This window comes from Lontra canadensis, unplaced genomic scaffold (assembly GCF_010015895.1).
Source record: "Lontra canadensis isolate GAN:19392208 unplaced genomic scaffold, GSC_riverotter_1.0 scaffold15, whole genome shotgun sequence".
Taxonomy (NCBI): domain Eukaryota; kingdom Metazoa; phylum Chordata; class Mammalia; order Carnivora; family Mustelidae; genus Lontra; species Lontra canadensis.
In genome coordinates this window covers 18,086,738-18,109,256 of record NW_022631009.1, presented here as the reverse complement: position 1 = coordinate 18,109,256, position 22,519 = coordinate 18,086,738, and the positions used below count along the sequence as shown (strand labels likewise).

Here is a 22,519-nt window from a genome sequence, read left to right as displayed (position 1 = left end):
AAGAAAAGACATGTTCATTATGTTGCTAGGTAGGGTTTTCTATAAAACTTCTGGGAAGGAGTCTGGAAATTAGTATGGGTAACCTTCAAAATGATTATACATTATAACGCAGTAACTGTATTTCTAGGCAATTTAGCTTAGGAAAACAATATGAAATTGGGATAAAGCTTATACACAAAACATATTCATTTTACATTATAGCAAAAGAAATAAGCAAAAAACTGGAAATAACCTAAATTTCCAAGTATAGAATAGTCAAGTGATACACTGTTTCATTAAAATATTATATATCTAACCAAACTACTCTTTTTTAAAAACTACTCTTTCGAAAAAATGCTTGATTTAATTAAAAAATGCTCACAATTTCTGCTAAAAAAACTCAGCTCATAAAAATATGAAAAAAACAGAATATTTCAAATTATAAAATGCTGTTCATATATATCTACATAGGTTTAACTACAGAAAATTCTCTGAAAAGAAATACAATGAAATACTAATAGTGGTTATCTCTGTTAAGATTGAGTGATTTTATTCTCTTAATTCTCTATAATTACCACATATGACATTCATGATAAAAATTATTAGAAACTGAAAGACATGAAACAACAAAAATTATAGAAAGTATTTTCTGGCACTTACTTATAAAGTATTTTCACACATACTGGCTCCTTTTAACAAAACCCTGTCAAGATTTATAGTTGAAGCAACTGGGGCTTAGAGAAGTTGATAACTTGACAAGGTCACTTAGAAATAAGCTGAGGGGCCAGGATTAGGGTAGCCAATACCTGTGAGCTGATGGCTGTGATGGGCTAAACCCTGAGAAGAGGAATAAAAAGTAAGACAAGGTGCCTGCACACAGGTAGCCTTGAGTCCAGCAGAGGAGAGAGGCAGGAAGTATAGTACATGTTACTGACTCTAAAACAGGGACAGATTCCCCTTTCAAAGGGATACATAGAGGAAAAGCGGTCAGTTCTATCTAACTGAGTCAGGGAAGTTTTGAGTTGCAACTTGTAAGAAGGTAATCAACAGATGGGGAAAAATGGCAGGAAGATGGAAAGGGTATCACCGGCAAAGGGAGACAAGATATAGTTACTGGCTGGGTGTGGCTGAGAAAGGGAAAAAGCAATCCAAAATGAATTTCAGATTTCAAATCTGGATGACTGGATAGAAGGTAGCGCCACCAAATGAGACAGGGAAAACAGAACGAATCTGGGAAGAAAGATGATGAGTTTGATTTCTGAAATACTAGGTTTGAGTTATCTGTGGAGCCTTCCAGGAGAAACTAAAATGCACTTGACCACCTGGGTTTGAAGCTCAGGAAAGAAAGCGCTCAAGTTTGGGTTGTTTAAGAGCATCTAAATGGTTCCTGATCCCATGGAAATAGATAAAATCAGCCAGGAGGAGGTCATGTACAGTGAAGGAGAGAGGCCAAGTCGGAACCCAGGATTTGATGTATTTAAGGATGAGCAGGGAGACTGACGAACAGTAAGAAGCAAGAGAAAAATACAATTCTTAAAAACCAAGGAAGAAATTACTTTGTGTTTTCTTTTAATTACCAGGGTATCATCATTTTCCAGGGGAAAGAAAAATAAATGAACACCAAATACAAATACGAATATTAACTAGAAGAATATTTCATTCCTTACTTCATCTCTGCTGATGAGTTCATTGGAAAACGTGAGTCCAGGCATGAGACCTCTTTTCTTTAGCCAAAATATAGCAGCAAAAGATCCCGAGAAGAAAATCCCTTCTACAGCAGCAAAAGCTACCACTCTTTCCCCTGGGAGACATAAAATAGTTTTATTTTCTGAAATATCACATCCTGTAAACATTTTTAAGCTCACATCTATAATAAATACACATATTTTTACATATATATTTATATCACAACTATTTTGCCAAAAATCAAAATTAACAAATTAGTGCCATGGCCTAGGGTCTTCAGAGGAGGAAATATGCCACTTCTACCTACTACAGAAGAAAGGTATAAAGGTATGTCTACTTTAAATCTATGTCAGGGATGCCTGGGTGGCTCAGTAGGCTAAAGCCTCTGCCTTTGACTTAGGTCATGATCCCAGGATTCTGGGATTGAGCCTCGCATTGGGATCTCTGCTCAGCGGAGAGCCTGCTTCCTCCTCTCTCTGCCTGCCTCTTTGCCTACTTGTGATCTCTGTCTGCCAAATAAATAAATAAAATCATTTTTAAAAAATCTTATGTCAGACATTGGACTCTAGCGGTCTTAGTCTCTGGACAAAGGAGATCTTTCCTACTCAAAAAAAAAAAAAAGTCATTTAGCTGTGTACCACACATGCCTATGAGTGTAGTATCTCCATATTAAGTGTTTGCATGTATTGGAATAGAGAGTAGAAGTTAAGATTTTATGACAAAGGTCTCCCTCTTTATGTTTGAGGGAGGGGACGTTGCTGAGTTTTCATTTTTAAATCCTAAGATATCTTATGGATCAGCAGCAAACATTTCATTTCAAAAAACATTGCCACGCATCTTCAATGAAAAAAAATATGAATCCAGCTAAAGAGAATAAGTATATCTGTTGGATAAAATATCCAATCACATAAGCAAAAATACTATTTCTGCTAAATATATAAGACCTAATTTCAAAGGTTACTCACTGTTAGGCAAGGACTTTGCAGAAGACCATCTCCTAAAAGGTCTATAATGGAACCACATCCACTGTCTCTAGAGGTTGATCAGATGTCTAACCCAAACAAATCTCACCACACTGCATATGTTCAAGAGACATATTTTTATACATGTCTGTCTAGGGAGAAAGGTTTGGTCTATAAGACTATGGGATAAAGGCAGCTGAGGGCTTGACCCAACTACAGGTCTGTTTCATCAATAACATCATAGCTTGTATCCCAGTACTGTCACAGGACCAAACACAGAGCATGTGCTTAATAAATGTGTTCTGAGCTGAATAAATGAAAAATATCTAAGCATTAGATGATAAAAGACATTATTTATTCTATGAAAAATATAACTTCCAGAACAAGGGTAATTATAATATTTAAATTTCAAAAAGAAAGATGACTTAAATTTAAATATTTCTTAAATATTTCTGGCAGTCTCTAAATAGTGCTCTGATTTATCTTCATTCTTTCCCCTGATTATCTTAAATAAATAAAATCAGATCAGTTATATGAAATACTTATCTATTAGTAGTCCAAAACATCAGAAAAAGTTCTATAGCATTTTATTTTTACAATTTTAAAAGTCACCTTGAAAAAAATAACAGAAGAAATATAAATTAAATAAGTACTTACTGAATATATACTGTGTAGAAGGAATTATTAAGAGAAGAATCTTTAGTATACTACACTAAATACAAAATATAGTAATAATCACTATGGTCTTGGCAACAAAAATGGCTCTTTAGGCTAGCTATATTTGTTCGGATGAAGAATTGTCCTTATTTTAACATATAGATTACTATATTTTCATCTTGCTATTAGTAAGATAATGGATAGTTACAACTGATGCATTCTTCATTGTCACTAAGGTAATGTCATGTGCACATTTAAATGTAAAAGAACTAGATTATAATACATACATTGTGAGTAAGAGGAAATTTTTATTTTAACTATTCTATTAATTCATGTGAATGCTAAAGAATGAAAGTCATGACAGAAATTGTTATAGAAGGCTATTTTTTTTGGTAAAGGATTAAGAGAGGTAAACGTAACAAATTTCAAGAGTAGATGTAAATTAAAAAGAGACTTCCAGGCACCTGGGTGGCTGTCATTATGTGTCTGCCTTCAGCTCAGGTCATGATCCCGGGGTCCTGGGATTGAGCCCCACATTAGGCTTCCTGCTCGGCAGAAAGCCTGCTTCTCCCTTTCCTCTCCCCTGGCTTGTGTTCCCTCTCTCGCTGTGTCTCTGTCATAAATAAAAAAAAATAAAAACTAAAAAGAGACTTCCAAAATATTTCTTCTAAAAGCTATAATGAAAGTGAAGGCCTCATCATCTGTCTTAGCTATGGGAAAGTAGGGTATAGTTGTTTGTTTTTTTTCTTTAGGAGATAACTTTATTTCTGCCATATTTCCTCTACCTTTGCCTTTCAATAATTTCACTCAGAATGTATAGTTCTTTATTATGTAGGTCCTATATAATGAAGGATTCTTTTGATGTATAAATTTATGTCTTCATTTCAGGAAACTGTTTTTTATTATATTCTTTGAGTTGGTACAAAGCTTATTCTTTAATTTTTTTAAAAGATGTATTTATTTATTTTAGAGAGTGAGAGAGAGAACACGAGGGGGGCAGAGGGAGAGGGAGAGACTCTCCAGGAGACTCCCCGCTGAGTGTGGAGCCTGACGTGGGGCTCAATCTCATGATCCTGAGATCATGACCTGGGTCAAAACCAATGGTCTGATGCTTAACTGACTGAGCCACTCAGGCACTCCCAAAACCTATTCTTTCAAATGATACTCTCAATTATTTGTTCTTAGGATCTTCTACAAAATATGTGAAATTCTAGATTTTTTTTTTTTTTTGCATGTACAGTTGATCCTTGAACAACATGGAGGTTAGGGATGCTCAGCTCCTGTGCAGTTAGAAATCCATTTACAATTTTTGACTCCCCCCCAAACCTAGCTACTAATAACATACTGTTGACTAGAAGCCTTACAGATAAGTAAACACATATTTTTTGTGTTATATGTATTATATACTGTATTCTCACAATAAAACGAAAGAAAATTTTATTAAGAAGTTTATAAGAAAGAGAAAATACATTTACAGTACTGTACTGTATTTATCAAAAAAAAAATCTGCATATAAGTGGTCCCACATAGGTCAACCCATGTTGTTCAAGAGTCGACTGTAATGCGAAATGTTTATTCTTTTTTTTTCTGTAAGTTTACTCATTAGCCTATTTGTTTTGCTGATTACTAATATTAGTCCAAGTAAGCCATACAGACTCTCTTTTAACTTTCTGACTCCTTTCACTAATTTCTTCTGACCCCTACCCCTCACCTCTTACAACCACAATCTATTGTATCCATGAGCTTAGATTTTAGTTTTTAGTTTTGTTCTTATATAAGAGAGATCAGACAGTATTTGTCTTTCTTCGTCTGCTTTATTTCACTTAGCATAATGCCCTCATGGTCCATCCATGTTGTTGCAAATGGTGACATTTCATTGTGTTTTTATGGCTAATATGACATTATTACACACACACACACACACACACACACACACACACCCCACATTTTCTTTATCTATTCATCCATTGATGGGCACTTAGGTTGTTTCCATATCTTGGCTATTATTAAATAATGCTGCAGTGAACATGGGAGTGCATATATCTTTCTGAGTTCATGTTTTAATTTTCTTCAGATAAATACCCAGAAGAGGAACTGCTGGATCATATGGTAGTTCTATTTTTAATTTTTTTGAAGAACTTCCATACTGGTTTCACCAGTGACTCTACTAATGTACGTTCCCACCAACAGTGCACAAGGGTTCCCTTTTGTCCACATTCTCATGGATGCTTGTTATCTTTTGATAACAGGCATTCTAACAGGTGGTTTTGATTTACAGATCCCTGTGGTTTAATGATGTTCAGCATCTTTTCATGTGTCTGTTGGCCATCCGTATATATTTTTTTGGAAAATGTCCAGTCAGATCTTCTCATTTTAATTTAATTTTTTTTTGCTATTGGATAATATATGTTCTTTATATATTTTGGATATTAGCCCCTTATCAGATACCAGTAGATTGCTTTTTCATTTTGTTGATGGTTTCCTTTGCTTTGCAAAAGGTTTTAGTTTGATGTAGTCACACTTGCTTATTTTTGCTTCTGTTGTTTTGTTGTTGGTATTGAATTCAAAATATCATTGCCAAGACCTGTTTCAAAGATTTTACCACTTGTGTTTTCTTCCGGAAGCTTAATGGTTTTGGGTCATACATTCAAATCTTTAATCTGTTTTGAGTTAATTTTCGTGTATGGTGTAAGTTGTAATTTAGTTTCACTCTTTTGCTTTTAGTTGTCCACTTTTCTCAATACTATTTATCAAAGGGACTGTCTTTTCCCCACTGCACATTCTTGGCTCTTTTGTCATAAATTAATTGACCATATATGCATGGGTTTTATTTCTGGGCTATTCTGTTCCATTGATTTATGTGTCTGTTTTTTACACCAATACAATACTGGTTTGATTACTGTAGCTTTGTAAGATAGTTTGAAATCAGGGATTTTGATGATGTTTTGTTCTTTCTCAAGATTGTTTGCCTATTTGGGATTTTTTTGTGGTTTCATATAAATTTTAGAATTATTTTTTCTATTTCTTTGAAAAAATGCTATTGGGATTTTGATAGAGATTGCATCTAATCTAGATTGTTTTGAGTATTATGGATATTTTAGCCATATTGATTCTTTCAATCTCTGAGCATGGAATATCAATTTATTTGTGTCTTCAATTTCTTTCATTAATGTCTTAGAGTTTTCAATACACAGGTTTCCATTTTCTTGGTTAAATGTATTCCTAGGTATTTTATTCTTGTTGGTGCAATTGTAAATGGGTTTAAGTTCTCTTTCTGATAGTTATTATCATATAGAAACACAACAGATTTCTGCATACTAATTTTGCATCCTGTAACTTCAATGAATAGTTTTTTTCATGGAGTCTTTAGGGTTTTCTATATGTGTCATGTCATCTGCAAACAGTGAGTTTTACTTCTTCCTCTCCAATTTAGATGTCTTTTTCCCCCCTTGCCTCTATTGCTCCAGCTAGGACTTCTAATACTGTGTTGAATGAAAGTGGTGAGAGTGGGCATCTTGTCTTGCTCCGGATCTTGAGGAAAGGCTCTCAGCTTTTCACAATGGAGTATAATGTTAGCTCTGAGTTTGTTATATGGCCTTAACATGTTAAGGTATATTTCCTCTATACTTGCTTTTTTGGGAGTTTTTAATCATAAATGGATACCAAATTTTGTCCACTGCTTTTTCTGCATCTGCAGCATGGTCTGCCTTGAGAGCGAGCAATATGGAGAATTTACCTGGAGCCCTGCTGTTGTCACACGGTGACTGCTACCCTCCTCTTCTTTCTCTCTGGGAAGTTATGAAATACATGCCAACTGCAAGACTGTTCATCGTTTTCCATTGGTACCTATCCATACTATTTTCAATGCATATTGAACACCTTAATATTTCTCTCCTTCTTTCTTTAAAGCCAGTGTTTCTTAAACCATTTATGAGAAAATCAGCTGGGTATAAAATGCAGATTCCTCAGTCCTACCTGGGCCTCCTAAATCACTCTCTGGTGAGGACTAGGATTCTGAAGGGTTTTCTGCAAACTCTCGCATAATTTTTATGCACACTAAGAACCATCACTTTTCTTATTCTCGAAGTGAACTGAAGGTAATGCAAATATATTTGTTTCTTCCTGATATATAACAGGCTTGCCCCATACCTTACTCTACATTACTGGTTCTCAATGTGTGGTCCTGGGGGTCCCTGGAAATCCACAGACTGAGGAGGTCTATGGGGTCAAAACTATTTTCATTAAAAATGCTAAGTCACTATTTATTTTTTTTACTACCTTTCTTGAATGAGTGTACAGTGGTTATTTCCAGAGGCTACATGACATATCCACAATAATCTGAGAAGCCTACTAAAATAATCTTCCCATTTCTAATTACTTATCTGAGTAATACTGGATTTTCTTCATAACTATAAAGGAAACTACAACAATATTCTGCAACAAATTAAATGTGGAAGCAGATACAATCCAGTTGTCTTCTATTAAGTCAGACATTTAAAAGGTTTGCAAAATCCGGGGGAGAGGGGAAGTAGTGTTTTTTTCATAAATACATGTTATTTATAATAAAATATAATGGTTTTTTCTATTGCTTTTAAATGCATTAATAAATAATTTTTTAAGTTGCTCTGTTTTATATCTAATATGGAAATATCAATAATCCACACCAATAGGAGAGTCCTATTTTTTAAGAGTCCTTATTTTTAAGAGTACAAAGAAGTCCCAAGACCAAAAATTTTGAGACTTGCTTCCCCCATAATGAATAACACCAGAAAATAAAGACCACTATTTGTGAAATAGATAAGTATGAGACAGGTACTCAGAGCTATTCAAATGAAGGATCTGAATATTTTAATTAAATTAAGTAAATACTTATTGAGCAACTATTATGTGATAGTTTTTCAGAAATTACATATTTGTTCCCTGAAAAAAATGTGACTTTGACTTGCTTTTACTCCCTTAAACATTCATGAAATCAGAGACAAACTGTGATTGCTATAATATTCTTGTCAGATTCCATGTGACTTTTATTTACCTATAATTATGTACTGACATCTTAACCTTTCAACTTTCAACTTACTAAACAAAACAGGTAACAGTTTTAGATTATTTTACTACTGGTTTCTAATCATTAGGAGTAATGATTTTACTAAAGGTGTACGTGGAGACATTTGCACTCCTTTTCCATTCTGGGACTTCAATTGTACCTGATAATCACGCCACATAAAAGTGTTATGTCAACTGAGGCAAATGTGATCATTTTTAAATTAAAACTACTTACCAAAAGTAGATTTTCTATCTTCTATCCATCGTAAGGCCCAGTCTGCTTTTTTCTTAACATATGGCATTGTTTCAATTGCATTAAATAAAAATTCTCTGTAAAAACAAAAGAATGGAAAAGTTATTCATCTGTCTTTCTTAATCAGAAAAAAATTTCATTAGTTTAATCATCTATAAAAATTGCAACCACATCTGCTGTTTTTCTGTATTTTTGCATGTCTACAAAGTATAGAAATAAAACTAAAAATTCAAATTAGTGATTTGGCTCTGGTTTTATATAAAACTGACTAAAGTCAATACTTAATTTCTAAAGAGCATGCATTATTTTAAGCAGTTTTTAAAGATATAATACCCAAAGATGAACTGGTTCTATACAAGTGTTTTTTAACCCAACACATTATTAAGCAATAGAAAACATCTGAATAATCTTTCCCTAACATTTGCTTTTGGAGTAAATTCTTCTCTTAACATAAGCAACAGCATAAACCTTTGCAAATAAAATAAAAATAAAATGTAATACCTTTTCTTGGGATCTCTGATGTAAGTGTCTATTAGCAAACTGTACATCTCTGAGTGAACATTCTCAATGAGAATCTGAAAGCCATAGAAACAGCGAGCCTCTGGAACCTGTACCTCCTGACTAAAGCGCTCCACCTACAAAAATAAGGGAAACTTATCCAATTCTGTGACCTCTCATAAACATTGCAAATCAGAACCTGGACATTATCACTTAAAAATTACCTGTCATGCCACAAACAGGTTAGACAGAATTTATGGATTATTTTAAGCAGTATTATCCACCAATCCTCCCCAATAAATTAGTTGCATAATGTACCCTTAAGCAATTATATGAATTGACCTAATAGGTAGAGATACTTCCTACAAAGCCAAGTAAATTTCAAAGAACAGCTATCAAAAATTGACCCTAAGTCTTTATTTTCCTCAACAGAAGACCAACAGATTGAAGCTCCTTCTAATTCATGGTCAAAGTTTGTATCTTTCTAATTCTCTTTAATAAGAAAGCAGGCCTCCTGGCCAACCATAATACAGCTTAAAAATGGGGAGCCAGAATGCAATGCTTTAAGATAGAGCTCCAGAAAGGTTATTAAGGTACAGGCTCTCCATTAAGATTACTATCAAAGGGTAAAATGGAACTCATGTCTATGCATTGTAAGTAGTTTTGATGGGCACGAGATGCTTGATTTCATATTTTGCTGGTCAAATGGGAGAAATGCATTCTTTTCTCTGATACTTCATCAGAAAAATATCTTTGAAAGTTAAGCTATATCTAGTTCATTTCCTAGAAGTCATTTTTCAGCCTTAGTCTAATTGTCTTACTGCCATTATCATCATTTAGCTGCTGAATGGGAACAGAAATACAACAAAAATCTTACCAAATTTTCATTCACAATTCCATCGCTGGCTGCAAAAAAGGCTAATATGTGAGAGATAAAATACTTCTCCTCTGATTTAAGCCTGTTCCAGTGAGGGAGATCCTTTGATAAGTCAACCTGAAATAAAAAGATTTTCAAAATGTTTACCTCAGTGTTTAATTCCTCTCAAAGTGTTTGGATAACTAACTTCCATCTCAAAGTTAGGGAGGGACAAGTCATTAGCAGTAAAAAGTGAAAGAGGAAAAGATGTTAATATTGCTACTTTAAGGATAAGGATATAGACTGAATGTTCACGTCCCCCACCCCCCCGAACCAAATTCATGTATTTGAAACTAATGCCCAGTGTGATGGTACTTGGAGGTGGATGGAATCTTTGGCAGGTGATTGGATCATGCGGGTGGAGCCCTCGTGAGTGGGATTAGTACCCTTATCAAAGAGTCCTCAGAGAACTTCCTCAACCTTTCTGCCATACGAAAACACAGAAAGTTAACAGCTATCTCTGAACCAGGAACCGACCGGGACCTCACCAGACACCAAATCTGCCAGAGACTTATCTTGGAATTCCCAGCTTCTAGAACTGTGAGAAATAAAATTCTCCTGTTTGTAAACCATCCAGTCTATGGTATCATAGCAACCCAAACTAAGACTATTACAAAGGAACACAATAAAATAAAGCATTTTGAAGGACTCTATACTCTGGCTAACTGAGGCGGAATAAATTAATAACTTTCAGCAGCCATTGCTTTAACATGATATGTAATACTTAGTGTAGTGTTGGATTAGCTACCTATTCAGCAATAGTAGCTACTACTTTACTGCCAGCTAATCTAGTTTTATACCCAGAAAATAATATCAGGCATGTAACAACTCAGGTTTTAAAGCAATTTACTGGCATGGCTTCCTCTGGGAATAGAAATATTTTGAAAATATTTTTGAAATAGAAATATTTTAGAAATATTTTTGAAAAATATTTCCTCTGGATGGCTCAGTTGGGCATCTGACTTCAGCTGTGGTCATGATCTCAGGGTTCTGGGATGGATGGTATTTAAATGTATCTTATAGATATTATTTTGTCTTAAGAAGATCTCTGAAGTATTTTTCACAATAACTTCACAAACATTTAAAATATATAGCTGTCCTTTGTCCTTTTATTTATTCTAACAAAGCCCTAATCTCTTTAACCACTCCAAAAAGGATTAATGTTTCATTATTTGTGTTCTTTTTTGAAATTCTTTTTCCTGTTACTTTATCCTTTAAACGTTTACTGACTACCTACTACATTCCAGACACTGTAATAAGTGTTGGAGAGGAACGTGGGTGGTTCAATTGGCTAAGCGTCTGACTCTTGATTTTGGCTCAGGTCATGATCTCAGGGTGGTGAGATCGAGCCCCACACTGGCCTCCATGCTCAGTTGGGGAGTCTGCTTGAGATTATCCCTCTCCCTCTGTCCCCCACTGACCTCCCGCTCTCCCCCTTTCAAATAAATAAATAAATAAATCTTTAGAAAAAATAAGTGTTGGAGATACAATGGGTTTGGGCGGTATATAGTTGTATGTATCTTTTAAAACACGCAAGCTAAATATCAGGTCCTAATCTTTTAAGAGTTCAACTCAGGATTAACTGAAAAACCTTCCTAGTTTTTATGTGTTTTACTCTTGATATTAAATTTTATATTGTAATATGCTCCCTCTTAAATATTAAACTTACCTCTTTGAACACTCAACTTCAAAATATTTCATTTATACTACACTGGTCATCTCCCATTCTTAAAACGTAAACCATCCTTCCCAGTTTTATCTCCTTGGACAAATTCTCAATTTCACTTTCTATTTTTTTTTTTTCAATTTCACTTTCTAAATATTGATTCCAAACTGCTGGTTATTAGAATTGCCTGGTAGCTTTAAAAGAAAAAGTCCAAAACCCTAGACTTTTTTCTTCTGAATCAAGGTTTCTGATGATCAGCCATATTTAGGAATAAAGCTAAACCACAGATAAAACAATGAAGTCCAAAGTTGACATAATTTGTTTAGAGGAAAAATATGTGGCACTATATGTGTTTGACTTCCTTTTAAAATGCATATTTAAATAAACAAAATATGTACCAACCTGTGTATTTTAATTTAATTAGTATTTCTTAGTCATAATACAACACGTGTTACATTTGCTAAAAGATTCAAGTAATTCTCAAATGAATTTTAAGAAACCCAAGTATCACAGTAGCTTTTTAACATTATGAATGAAAAAGCCACCTGTGTGCTCCATTTTTTCTCTTAACCAAATCTAAAAAAAACATCCTAGAAAACCACAGTTAGGAACAGTCAGGTGTGCCAAGCAGTATGACCCAATTTGAAAATACTGGGTTTTTATTTTGTTTGGGGTTTTTTGCTCTGTATGTTAACTACAGTATGACAAAGAGTTTTAACAATATAACCCAAGTGGATAAATGGGTAAAATTAGTGTCATCAAAGCTTCAACAATTGGTGGCTTCTGATTTCTAACGTCACTCTCCCTCATTCTGTGTAAAATAGCTTACATTTATTTAGTGCTTGCTAAGTGCCATGTGGCATTCTAGACATCTCACTGATCTCATTCATGAGACTCCTCTCATTAATCCTCATAATAACCCAATGAACCAGGTACCGTCAGCTCAGTTTTCCAATAAGGATACACAGAGAGGTTAAGCAATTTTCCCAGTTCCACAGCTAGTAGGTAGCAGAGTCAGAATATGTACCTGGGGCGCCTGGGTGGCTCAGTGGGTTAAGCCTCTGCCTTCAGCTCAGGGCATGATCTCAGGGTCCGGGATCGAGCCCCGCTTCAGGCTCTCTGCTCAGCAGAGAGCTTCCTTCCCCTTTTTTCTCTCTGCCTATCACTCTGCCTACTTGTGACCTCCCTCTCTGTCAATAAAGAAATAAAAATCTTAAAAAAAAAAAAAAAGAATATGTACCTAGGCAATCTGGTCCTGAGCCAAAGGCAGAGGCTCAACCCACTGAGCCACCCAGGCACCCCAAGAGCCTGCTTTCTAACACTGCATGTTTACGTGTACAAAAATAATCTTCTGAAAAATAGGTCCGAATATATCTATCTACATAGATATATCCATTTATCTGTTTATATAGATAAATAAATACACAAACAGAGGAAGTATGCAATGCAGGTATCATCCATCATATTCAAAGAGGAAGACAAGGACTGTTTCTGGGTTCACTTAGACAACAGGGCAGCCACTTACATGACCAACTGTCCTTGCCAAACCAGCAAGTATTTTCGAATTTACTGTGTTCAACTCATTTTCTTGGTGGAAAATGCCCCTCTAACACACAGCATTCTAGAACTTTCCTGGCTGCTGGGGCAGCAGTGCCAGGTTTGATGGGACTGAGGGTGGGGCCAGACTGGGAGGCACTCTGGCGGGCAGCTCAGGAGCTCACTGTCAGAGCAGGCAAATTCTCCACAACAGCTCTTTCTGCACAGTCAGCTAAGTCTCTCAATGGAAGCATCCCTTAGGGTCCCACTCTCTCATTTTCACTCTCATTTTTCGGCCTAACACAATTTTATTCATTCTGCCAGCCACAGGTAAAGACTAGTCTTATTTGGCCACAGCAAATTAAAAGTCTATTTAAAAGTAGAAAATGTTCTAAAATATATTGGAAGTAAAAACCCAGAAGACTGAAAGGCCATTTTTATGTCAGGAAACGTGTTTATAGACAGCAGTCTAAATGGAAAACATTGGCGAACAGTGTCTTGAGTTTCAGTAATTTCAAGCATTATGCTATACAACTGATCTTCTTCAATGTATCTAACAATATAAGTTAACATTTTCCAATGTCCCACGACAGAAGATATGACACTGCATTACAGAACACGCCTGCTGGCAAAGGTGAGGCCACTTACCTCTTCTGCTGTCCAGAAGGATGCCTGTGCCTGTTTATACATTTTCCAAATGTCAGGGTATTGGATTGGAAAGATGACGAATCGGCGAGAACTCTTACGTAGAAGTGGCTCTTCGTCTGACTTTACTTCATTTTCGTTGGTATCTGAAGATAATCTCTTTGGAAAACAAATTACAAACACCCATTCTATGCAGACATTCCCTCTCTATTCATATCTAAACACACACTGGGGGAAGCCAGAGACACAGCACAGACTGAGGAGCCCGTCCACCTGGGTTGAATCCTTTACTGTTACCCATTCCTGGTTAACAGTGTTTGGTTAGTTGTGCGACCACAGAAAGTGGCTCAACTTCTTTGAGTCTTGGTTTTTCCTTATCAGTAAAAATAACACTTACCTCATTTAGGTTAATCTTAATAATTGAAAGTGCTTTAAACAGAGCCTGGCGCATAATAAGCATGGAACAAAAGTGTCATTATTGCTACTTTAAGGATAAGCACAAAAATAGATCCATAAATGTCATGGTGTTTGAATTTCTTAGTCTGTGCACAAAATGTCCCTTCAGTGCCTTTCTCAGAGATAGGATGCTGGCATGAAGAGGATACTATTATAAACTACTTTCTTATTTTATTTTTAAATATTTTTTTATTTATTCATTTAAGAGAGAAAGAATGCACGTGAGAGCACAAGCAGCGGTAGGGTCAGAGGGACAGGGAGAAGCAGAGTCCCCCCTGAGCAGGGTGCTTGACCCCAGGACCCTGGGATCATGACCTGAGCCAAAGGTAGACACTTAATTGACTAAGCCACCCAGGCGCCCCTACCTTCTTCTCCGCCCCCCCATACTTTGTTATTTTAATGTTTTCTTTCCAAATCTGAACTATCATCATACTCATCTGAAAACTCCTAACCAACAATTTATCAACCTTCGTTCATCTGAACCTTCCCTCATCTGAACCTTCCCATATACCAATTTTTATTACTATTTATTTGTTAGCTTTACTACAGATGATCTCAGTGTGGGCTGGCTCAAAGCTTCGTGGAATCAAGTGAGAAGCACATACCTGTATACATATGACTTGGAAATGATGGCATGCCAACAAGGGACAGTGACAATATATATTTTAATAGTTAGCAAAAGCATCAAAAGAGTTGTACTTTCCATGCGAATGAATATATACCAAGTATATACAATTAGGCTTAAAATGTATAAATCAAATTATTGGGATACATTTAAATTCTGGACTCCTAACTCAAACTGTCTCTCTCTCTCCAGGGCCAGGTCAATCATGTTCCTTCATCTTCATCATTGCTTCCATCAGCTACACCTCTCTGAAGCAAATGTGCTAAGACAAGACAAGATGCACAAAGTCAAAGCCGGAGGCCACACAAATACAGTGGGGCTTGCCCACTGCACACATGCTGTCATTATAGAAGAGACTATCTTATTTTGTAACTATTTATTTGAAGGTGTAGGCCTCCCCAGATAAAGCACTTGAGCCCTGGAGAGCAGAAAGAAGAGTAGAAACCACTTCTTATTTATTACGGTGCTCCCAAAATACTGTGTCAAGCATAACATCAATAAATGTTAGCTAAGTAAGTGAATGGGCTGCTAATTTCTCTTTATCTTGTGATTGAGTTACTGGATAACTTTTGAATTTAATTTAACATAAGACCACAATACATCAATGAGATAACCTGATAACCACTCGAATCAAGCCTTTTCTGAGTGTTCCATATCTCCCTTTCCCCCACCATTCCAAAGGCCTGGATTAGGTCCCTAATATAGCACAGAGCTCACTACAATTTAATTCCTTGTTATTTGTCTATAGTCCCCTCTAGACTATGCTTCTTGAGAGTAAAGACCAACTTCACTCTTGTGGAATCCCTAGAACCAGCATAGTACCTGGCATTTAGTTGATATTCATTCTCCAAATACTCAAGCAAATTTTTAAAATGGAAGCTGTCAAGTTTTTTGTTTGTGTTGCCTTTATATATTTTTGTCCCTCGGATACAGGTATGGATACAGAGCTGGAATTCCCTACCTTCACTGTATTTGCTATGTGAACCATCATAAGCAATAACTCTTTGGTACCAAGCACCCTGGTCCTGAGGGAGTTTTTAATGCTGATGAAACAAATGATCAATGTCAGAATCTATGAAAACAAAGACTAGCACCTTTCCATTAGAATAAAAGTCACTTTTGTACCTATATTCTTCCTGTTCCATTCTGATAACATGAGCGTTGTTAAGAGAAGTTGTGGGATTAGGAGAGCATCACGAAAGAGTTTCTTAACCAACATAAACTTCTGAATTGAGCTGAAGATGATACATTGCTTATTTTCATGATGCTTAAAAAAAATCAACATACATTTTAATACAATGTAAGGAGGGTCATACATCTCAAAGCTCTAGGATCTCTAGACTATCCTGTACGGACCTGGGGTAAGAACTCATATTTTAGAGGAGAAAACAATGTGAAAAAAGGCATGATGGCATGTGACTTTTTAAAATTTTTATTTATTTGATTGGACTCTCAAGTTTCAAGTCTTTCTGACATAAACATGATACAATGTATCACTTACACTTTCTAATTTCTAGTTTTAACATACTTAAGATAGAATAGTCTGAGTGCAGAGTCCTTCTCTCTCATAGGATTCTCTCCCAATCTTATTATACTTGTCTTGCTTACTCTTAATTCTACAGAATTTTTTAAAGAATTTATTTATTTATTTGAGAGAGAGAGAACATGAGCAGGGGGAGGGGTAGAGGGAGAAGCAGGCTCCCTGGTAGCAGGGAGCCCAATATGGGGCTTGATCCCATATCATGATCATGGCCTGAGCTGATGGCAGATGCTTAACTGATTGGTTGAGCATCAGACTCTGGGTTTCAGCTCAGGTCAATGATCTCATGGGTGTTGGGAGGGAGCCCCACATGGGGCTTTGCACTTAGTGGTGAGTCTGCTTGAAGATTCTCTCCCTCCGCCTCCCTCCCGATAAATGAATAAATATTTTAAAAACTCACTTATCCAGAAATATGGTCAGATTAGAAGAGAAACTGCAGGGGGAGAGAACAATTAAAAAATCATGACCCTACCCAAATCTTGCCTGAACTAGGGTACCAGCAGTAGAAACACAAAAGAAGGCTGCTTTAAGAGATTCAGAAGTAGAATTAAACATTCTTGCTAAAAACTTGGATTTTGGAGACCAGGATAAGGAAGAGTTGAAGATGCCCTTGAGGTGTCCAGCAACTGGATGATCATATCAAGAAATAAGAGACACAAAGAAAGTGCTCAGCATCTGGAGAATAAGTGAATAAATCAGACAAATCCCTTGCTTCTCCCATTAGATGTTTAACAAAAGTTTAATTTGAATGAACTCCCCCACCAACCCAAGCCACAACAATAGTGACAAACACAAAAGTCTTTAAAAAGTCAACTTGGTTAGGGGCGCCTGGGTGGCTCAGTAGGTTAAAGCCTCTGCCTTCGGCTCGGGTCATGATCCCGAGGGATCCTGGGATCGAGCCCCGCATCGGACTCTCTGCTCGGCGGGGAGCCTGCTTCTCCCTCTCTCTCTCTTTGCCTGCCTCTCTGCCTACTTGTGATCTGTCCAAAAAAAAAAAAAAAAAAAAAAGTCAACTTGGTTAATAAAAAATGTAATTTGTTCAGTTTGAAGATATCCTGTAGGCAGCTAAAAATATAATACTGTGGCAGAGGAGTGGTGGTGATCCGTCCCATTGGTAGTCACCAAAAGGATTATCCAGGGAGATAATTTAGAGAGGCAGCACAGATAAGGATACAGCCAAGAAAATGCTGACATTGGAAGGACCGATGGAAGAAAAGGAGCCAGCTGGGATTAAAAGTGGCTGAACTAGGGGCATCTGGGTGGCTCAGCTGGTTAAGCATCTGCCTTTGGCTGAGGCCATGATCCTAGGGTCCTGGGATTGAGCCCTGTGTCAGGCTCCCTGTTCAACGGGGAGCCTGCTTCTCCCTCTCCCTCTGCTTCTGCCTGCCACTCCTCCTGCTTGTGCTCTCTTGCTTGCTCACTCTCTGTCAAATAAATAAACAAAATCATTAAAAAAAAAAAAGTGGCTGAAATGAATGTAGGATAGTCAAAAGCAAAGACAGAAGTGATCTGATTTGGCTAAAGCCATCTCTGTCAACAGATGAAACAGAGAACTCTGTAAAGGATCCACACTCTGGATATCAATCAGGGTAAGAGGTTAGGAAGTAATTCTGTGCGCCAAAGATTTTTAAACATCTGAAAGATTGAGAGGTTCATACTCCAACTCTTACCATTTGCCCCCAACCCCCAAGTACTGGCATTCACTGTAGGGCAGTTTGAACATCATTCCCGTGGATAAGTCATGGAGAGTTTCTAAATATGAATTAACAGGAATAGGGGTAGCATCAGGAAGATTCATTGGATATCAATCCAGGATGAACTGGAAAAAGAAAAAAAGCCCTAGATTTTGGTAGCAACCATGGTATTGATATCAGAGGTACAAATGGCAGCCTGAATTATTTTTGGTTTTTTCAAGCTTTTATTTAAATTCTAGTTAGTTAATATATAGTGTAATATTGCTTTCAGAAGTAGAATTTAGTGATTCATCACTTACCTACAGCACCCAGTGCTCATCACATGCAAGTACCCTCCTTAATACATTATCCATTTAGCCCACCTCCCCTTCATCAACCCTTAATTTGTTCTCTATAGTTAAGCGTCTCTTAAGGTTTGCCTTCCCCTCTTGCTTCCCCCCTCCCCTATGTTCATTTTATTTCTTAAATTCCGTATGAGTAAAATCATATGGTATCTGCCTTTCTCTGACTTATCTTACTTAGTATAATATACTCTAGTTCCATCCATGTCATTGTAAAGGCAAGATTTCAACCTTTGGAATGGCTGAGTAATATTCTACTATATATGTGTGTATATTTATCCATTCACTAGTTGGTGGACATTTGGGATCTTTCCATAATTTGGCTGTGACTGGTAATGCTGCTATAAACATCATGGGGCATGTGTCCCTCTGAATCAGTATGTTTGTATCCTTTGGGCAAATAACAAGTAGTGCAATTGCTGGGTTATATGGTAGCTCTATTTTTAACTTTTTGAGGAACCCCCATACTGTCTTCCAGAGTGACTGCACCAGTTTGCATCTCACCAACAGTGTAAGAGGGTTCCCCTTTCTCCACATCCTCTCCAACATCTTGTTTCCTGTGTTAATTTTAGCCATTCTGACAGGTGTGAGGTGATATGTCATTGTAGTTTTGATTTGCATTTCCCTGATGATGAGTGATGTTGAGCATCTTTTCAGGTGTCTGTTGGCCATCTGGATGTCTTCTTTGGGAAAATGTCAGGGCAGCCTGAATTAAGATGTGGTGGTTAGCATGAAAAAGCTGCTTCAACAGGGCCTGGCCAGTTTACAGAATTGGGTCTTTTTGGTGAGAACTGAGACCATCTCAAGAGTTTTTATTTGGGAGGAGTGACATAAAGGCCCTGGTTTAGTGAAGGATTAATTTAGGAATGGTAAAAAGGATTAAACAGTGGGTGAGACTGGAGGTAGAGGGACAAGTTGTTGTAGCTGCACAGGTGTAAAGTGATGAGACCCTGAAATAAAGTCCAGAACACACAAGCATTCCTTGGCAACATTCCACTGTGTCTTTCAGAATGGTGCCTCTAGTTCCTGCCTGCCTTAATTTCTGGTAACCCAAGAGGATACACCCGGGCAGATTCCCCAGCTAGCACTCACCATTCCCTGGTCCAGGCTGGCATGCTACAAGGCTCCTTCCTCTCAATCCAGCCCCAATTCCACCACTTTCATTTGTTTGCCTTGGCCCCTCTTCTCAGGTGAAGAAGGCTTTCTGGATGCGGTTACATTCCTACTCTATTTGTATTTGCCCAGGTTGTCACTTTCATTTTCATTTTTCTATTCTCACCAAATCTGACTAAACAGAATACTGGCCCACAAGCAAGAACTTGGTTTTAAACCCAGCTCTGCTATTGAATCATGTGGTCCTGGGCACGTCATTTTCTCTTTTCTGGCCTAAACTTTCTTACCTTGAAAATAAGGACTATTGATTAGATTAATGATAGTAACTTCGAGAAACTGATGAAAGCTAAGGACCCCTTTCTCAGGAGATTCACATGCACACGCAAAATCTATAAACTTCAGGAGATTCATAAAAACCTTACGGGGCACCTGGGTGGCTCGGTGGGTTGAGCCTCTGCCTTCAGCTCAGGTCGTGATCTCAGGGTCCTAGGATCGAGCCCCGCATCGGGCTCTCTGCTCGGCAGGGAGCCTGCTTCCTCCTCTCTCTCTGCCTGCCTCTCTGCCTACTTGTGATCTCTGTCTGTCAAATAAATAAATAAAATTAAAAAAAAAAAAAAACCTTTCAAGCCCATCTATGTATGCTTTAAGACAGTGTTCCTTAAAATATGTGAATGAGAATCACCTGAAGTCCTTGTTAAAAATGCAGTCCCAGACCCTCCCAAGAGATTTTGATTTACCATGTCTGGAATGGAGGCCCAGTAATTTACATTTTTTACAACTCCTGGTGATTCTAATGCAGGTGGCCTACGCTGCAGCATCAGATCTAGAGAAACAAAGTGCTTGAAGCATCCTTGCAACTCAAGTTAAAAAATTTCGGACCAGATGCTCACTAGAATTCATTCTACAGCTAAAATTCTGCCTCTGTCTTTGTGGGCCTATGTCATTGAGAAGGGGATAATAAATAAAAGTTAACTTCCAGGTCTTAAGTCTGAATGGTTGTAGCACAAAAAGAAAAATCCGAATTGTCCTTTTCCAGTGAGGAAACTGGTACTCAGTGTATTTGTTTCAAAAGGGGAAGAAAAAGTTTGAGGGATATTTACAGCTTATTAATTACTTGTTACTAAGCGTTTACAAAATCAAAATCAAATATTATAAAACCCCAAGTCTGGACCCTACAACTTTCTAAAGAAATGTAGGACTCAGTCTCTGTAAGTTGAAACTATTAAAAAAAAAAAGTATCACACACAGCCAACAGGTTCAAGATAAATACAAAAAGTATTTCTCCTGTACACAAATGGTTTAGAAGTATTTGTAAAATAACAGGGTATGAAAATTACAGAACAATCTGAACTACCCTACAACAATTTAATAAATTGATTTACTGTTATTATGTACTTCCATTATAGAAACAGAAGATAAACATGTTAATTTGGGTTTTAGGAGGCACCCACAACTTCCGTGGCACTTTGCATAAAGTCTTTGACTTACTCCTCTGTGAAGGAAGTATCACTTACACTGTATAAATGAAGACAGTAAAATCCCAGAGAGTCACAGCTAGTTAAGTGGCTCAGTCTGAGCAAATCTGGCCTCCTAACCTGATGTTTTTCATTGTTGTGAGGACTTCCCGTCGCCGTCTACCTATCATCACCACCTCATCCACCTGTGTCAGTTTCCACACACGGTCTCCAACTCCTTTTAACCATCTTAGAGAAGGGGTGCATTTCTCCAGTAAATCCACCCGTCCTCATTCCTTGCCTGGGTTTCCCCAGCCAGAGGGCTCCGGACGTGCAAAGATGAGAGGAGAGTATGGGTCGGACTATTTGGGGGAGGGGGAATGGCGCTGCTTCTCGGCCGGGCCTGAAATCTCAGAGCGTCGCCCTTGGCTGGCCCCGGAGCAGAGAGCATCGGAGCAGAAACCCGGCTCCTTCGTCACCCCTACCTGCGGACGGCCTCCCCGGCACTCACAACCACGAAACCACGCTGCGGCGAAGGCTCGCGCCTGGGCCTGCACTGGGTTGCCCACCACAACGTGTAAAATTTTCTACAGCAGTCCTGCACCTCGCAGGTCCCGGCTGCAACCTGCAACCTAAGGGCCAGGCATGGCTAAGGGGCGGGACAGGGAACAGCAGCATTTACCTTATCCAGCTCGGGCCTGGCCGCTTCCGGCCTTTCCGGGTCACCCATCGCGCAGACTCCGCCAGAGCTACGAGGGCTGAAGGAACTGAGAGGCTCGAGCCACCTCCAACTACGACGGGACCCAGGTGGCCCGAGGGTCCACTGAGTACGCCCCGCCTCCAGCTGCACAGACCCCTCCTACTCCCGCGGTCCCCGCTTTCTCGCCCGCCGACTGAGCAATAACCCCTGAGCCGGCTGGCCCCGCCTACCCCTGCCGGACCCGCCTCCCGCCTGCGGCTTGAGGACATCTCTCGGCCTCGGCCAACCCCGCACCAACCTTCGGGCGGACCCCGCCTCCCGCGTGTCCAGTGAGGGACTCCCTGAGCCTTCTGGCCCCGCCTCCCAGGTCTCAGGGTCCCGCCCACTTCAGGAGGCCCCGCCTACTCCGCTACCGGACCCCAACCCCGCCTCCCGCCGGCCCCTAGAAGAACTCGCCCGGAACCCCCGGGCCTCGCTTCCCCGCTCGCGGTGTGAGACATTCGGCCCGCGGCTTTTGGCCCTGCCCGCTTGGCTGGCTCCCGGCTCTACTTACTGGTACGTGAGGTGCCCGGCCACGCCTGGTCACCTCTTCGGGTCGAGGCTCCCCAGCCAGCTCTCGCCGTGCCTCAGGAACACGGTATGTCGCGCTAACTCGGCGTGTCCTGAGAGACTGCCCCGGGTTGGGGGGCGGGGAGGAGACGCTGGAGGAGATGAAGAGAGGGCTTTCTCTGCGTGTGAAGCGGTGGTGGGAAAAG

At 38.6% G+C, this 22,519-nt stretch overlaps 1 protein-coding gene across 2 annotated transcripts in view; it reads right to left on the bottom strand.

Annotated features, from left to right (window-relative positions):
* Positions 1-21,970, bottom strand: part of RRM2B (ribonucleotide reductase regulatory TP53 inducible subunit M2B) — a 35,772-nt gene extending 13,802 nt beyond the window's left edge. Inside the window, exons 1-6 of one of the 2 annotated variants that reach the window (XM_032858565.1) lie at positions 21,747-21,970; positions 13,845-14,000; positions 9,956-10,072; positions 9,082-9,215; positions 8,563-8,657; positions 1,647-1,780 (exon numbers count right to left, since the gene is read on the bottom strand). In XM_032858565.1, coding sequence (XP_032714456.1) covers positions 1,647-1,780; positions 8,563-8,657; positions 9,082-9,215; positions 9,956-10,072; positions 13,845-14,000; positions 21,747-21,794 — 684 coding nt within the window. In that variant the 5' untranslated portion in view covers positions 21,795-21,970. Of the gene's footprint in view, positions 1-1,646; positions 1,781-8,562; positions 8,658-9,081; positions 9,216-9,955; positions 10,073-13,844; positions 14,001-21,205; positions 21,388-21,746 lie in introns of those variants that run through there. The other variant, XM_032858566.1, reaches the window with a different exon arrangement.
* Positions 21,971-22,519: the final 549 nt, after the last annotated feature.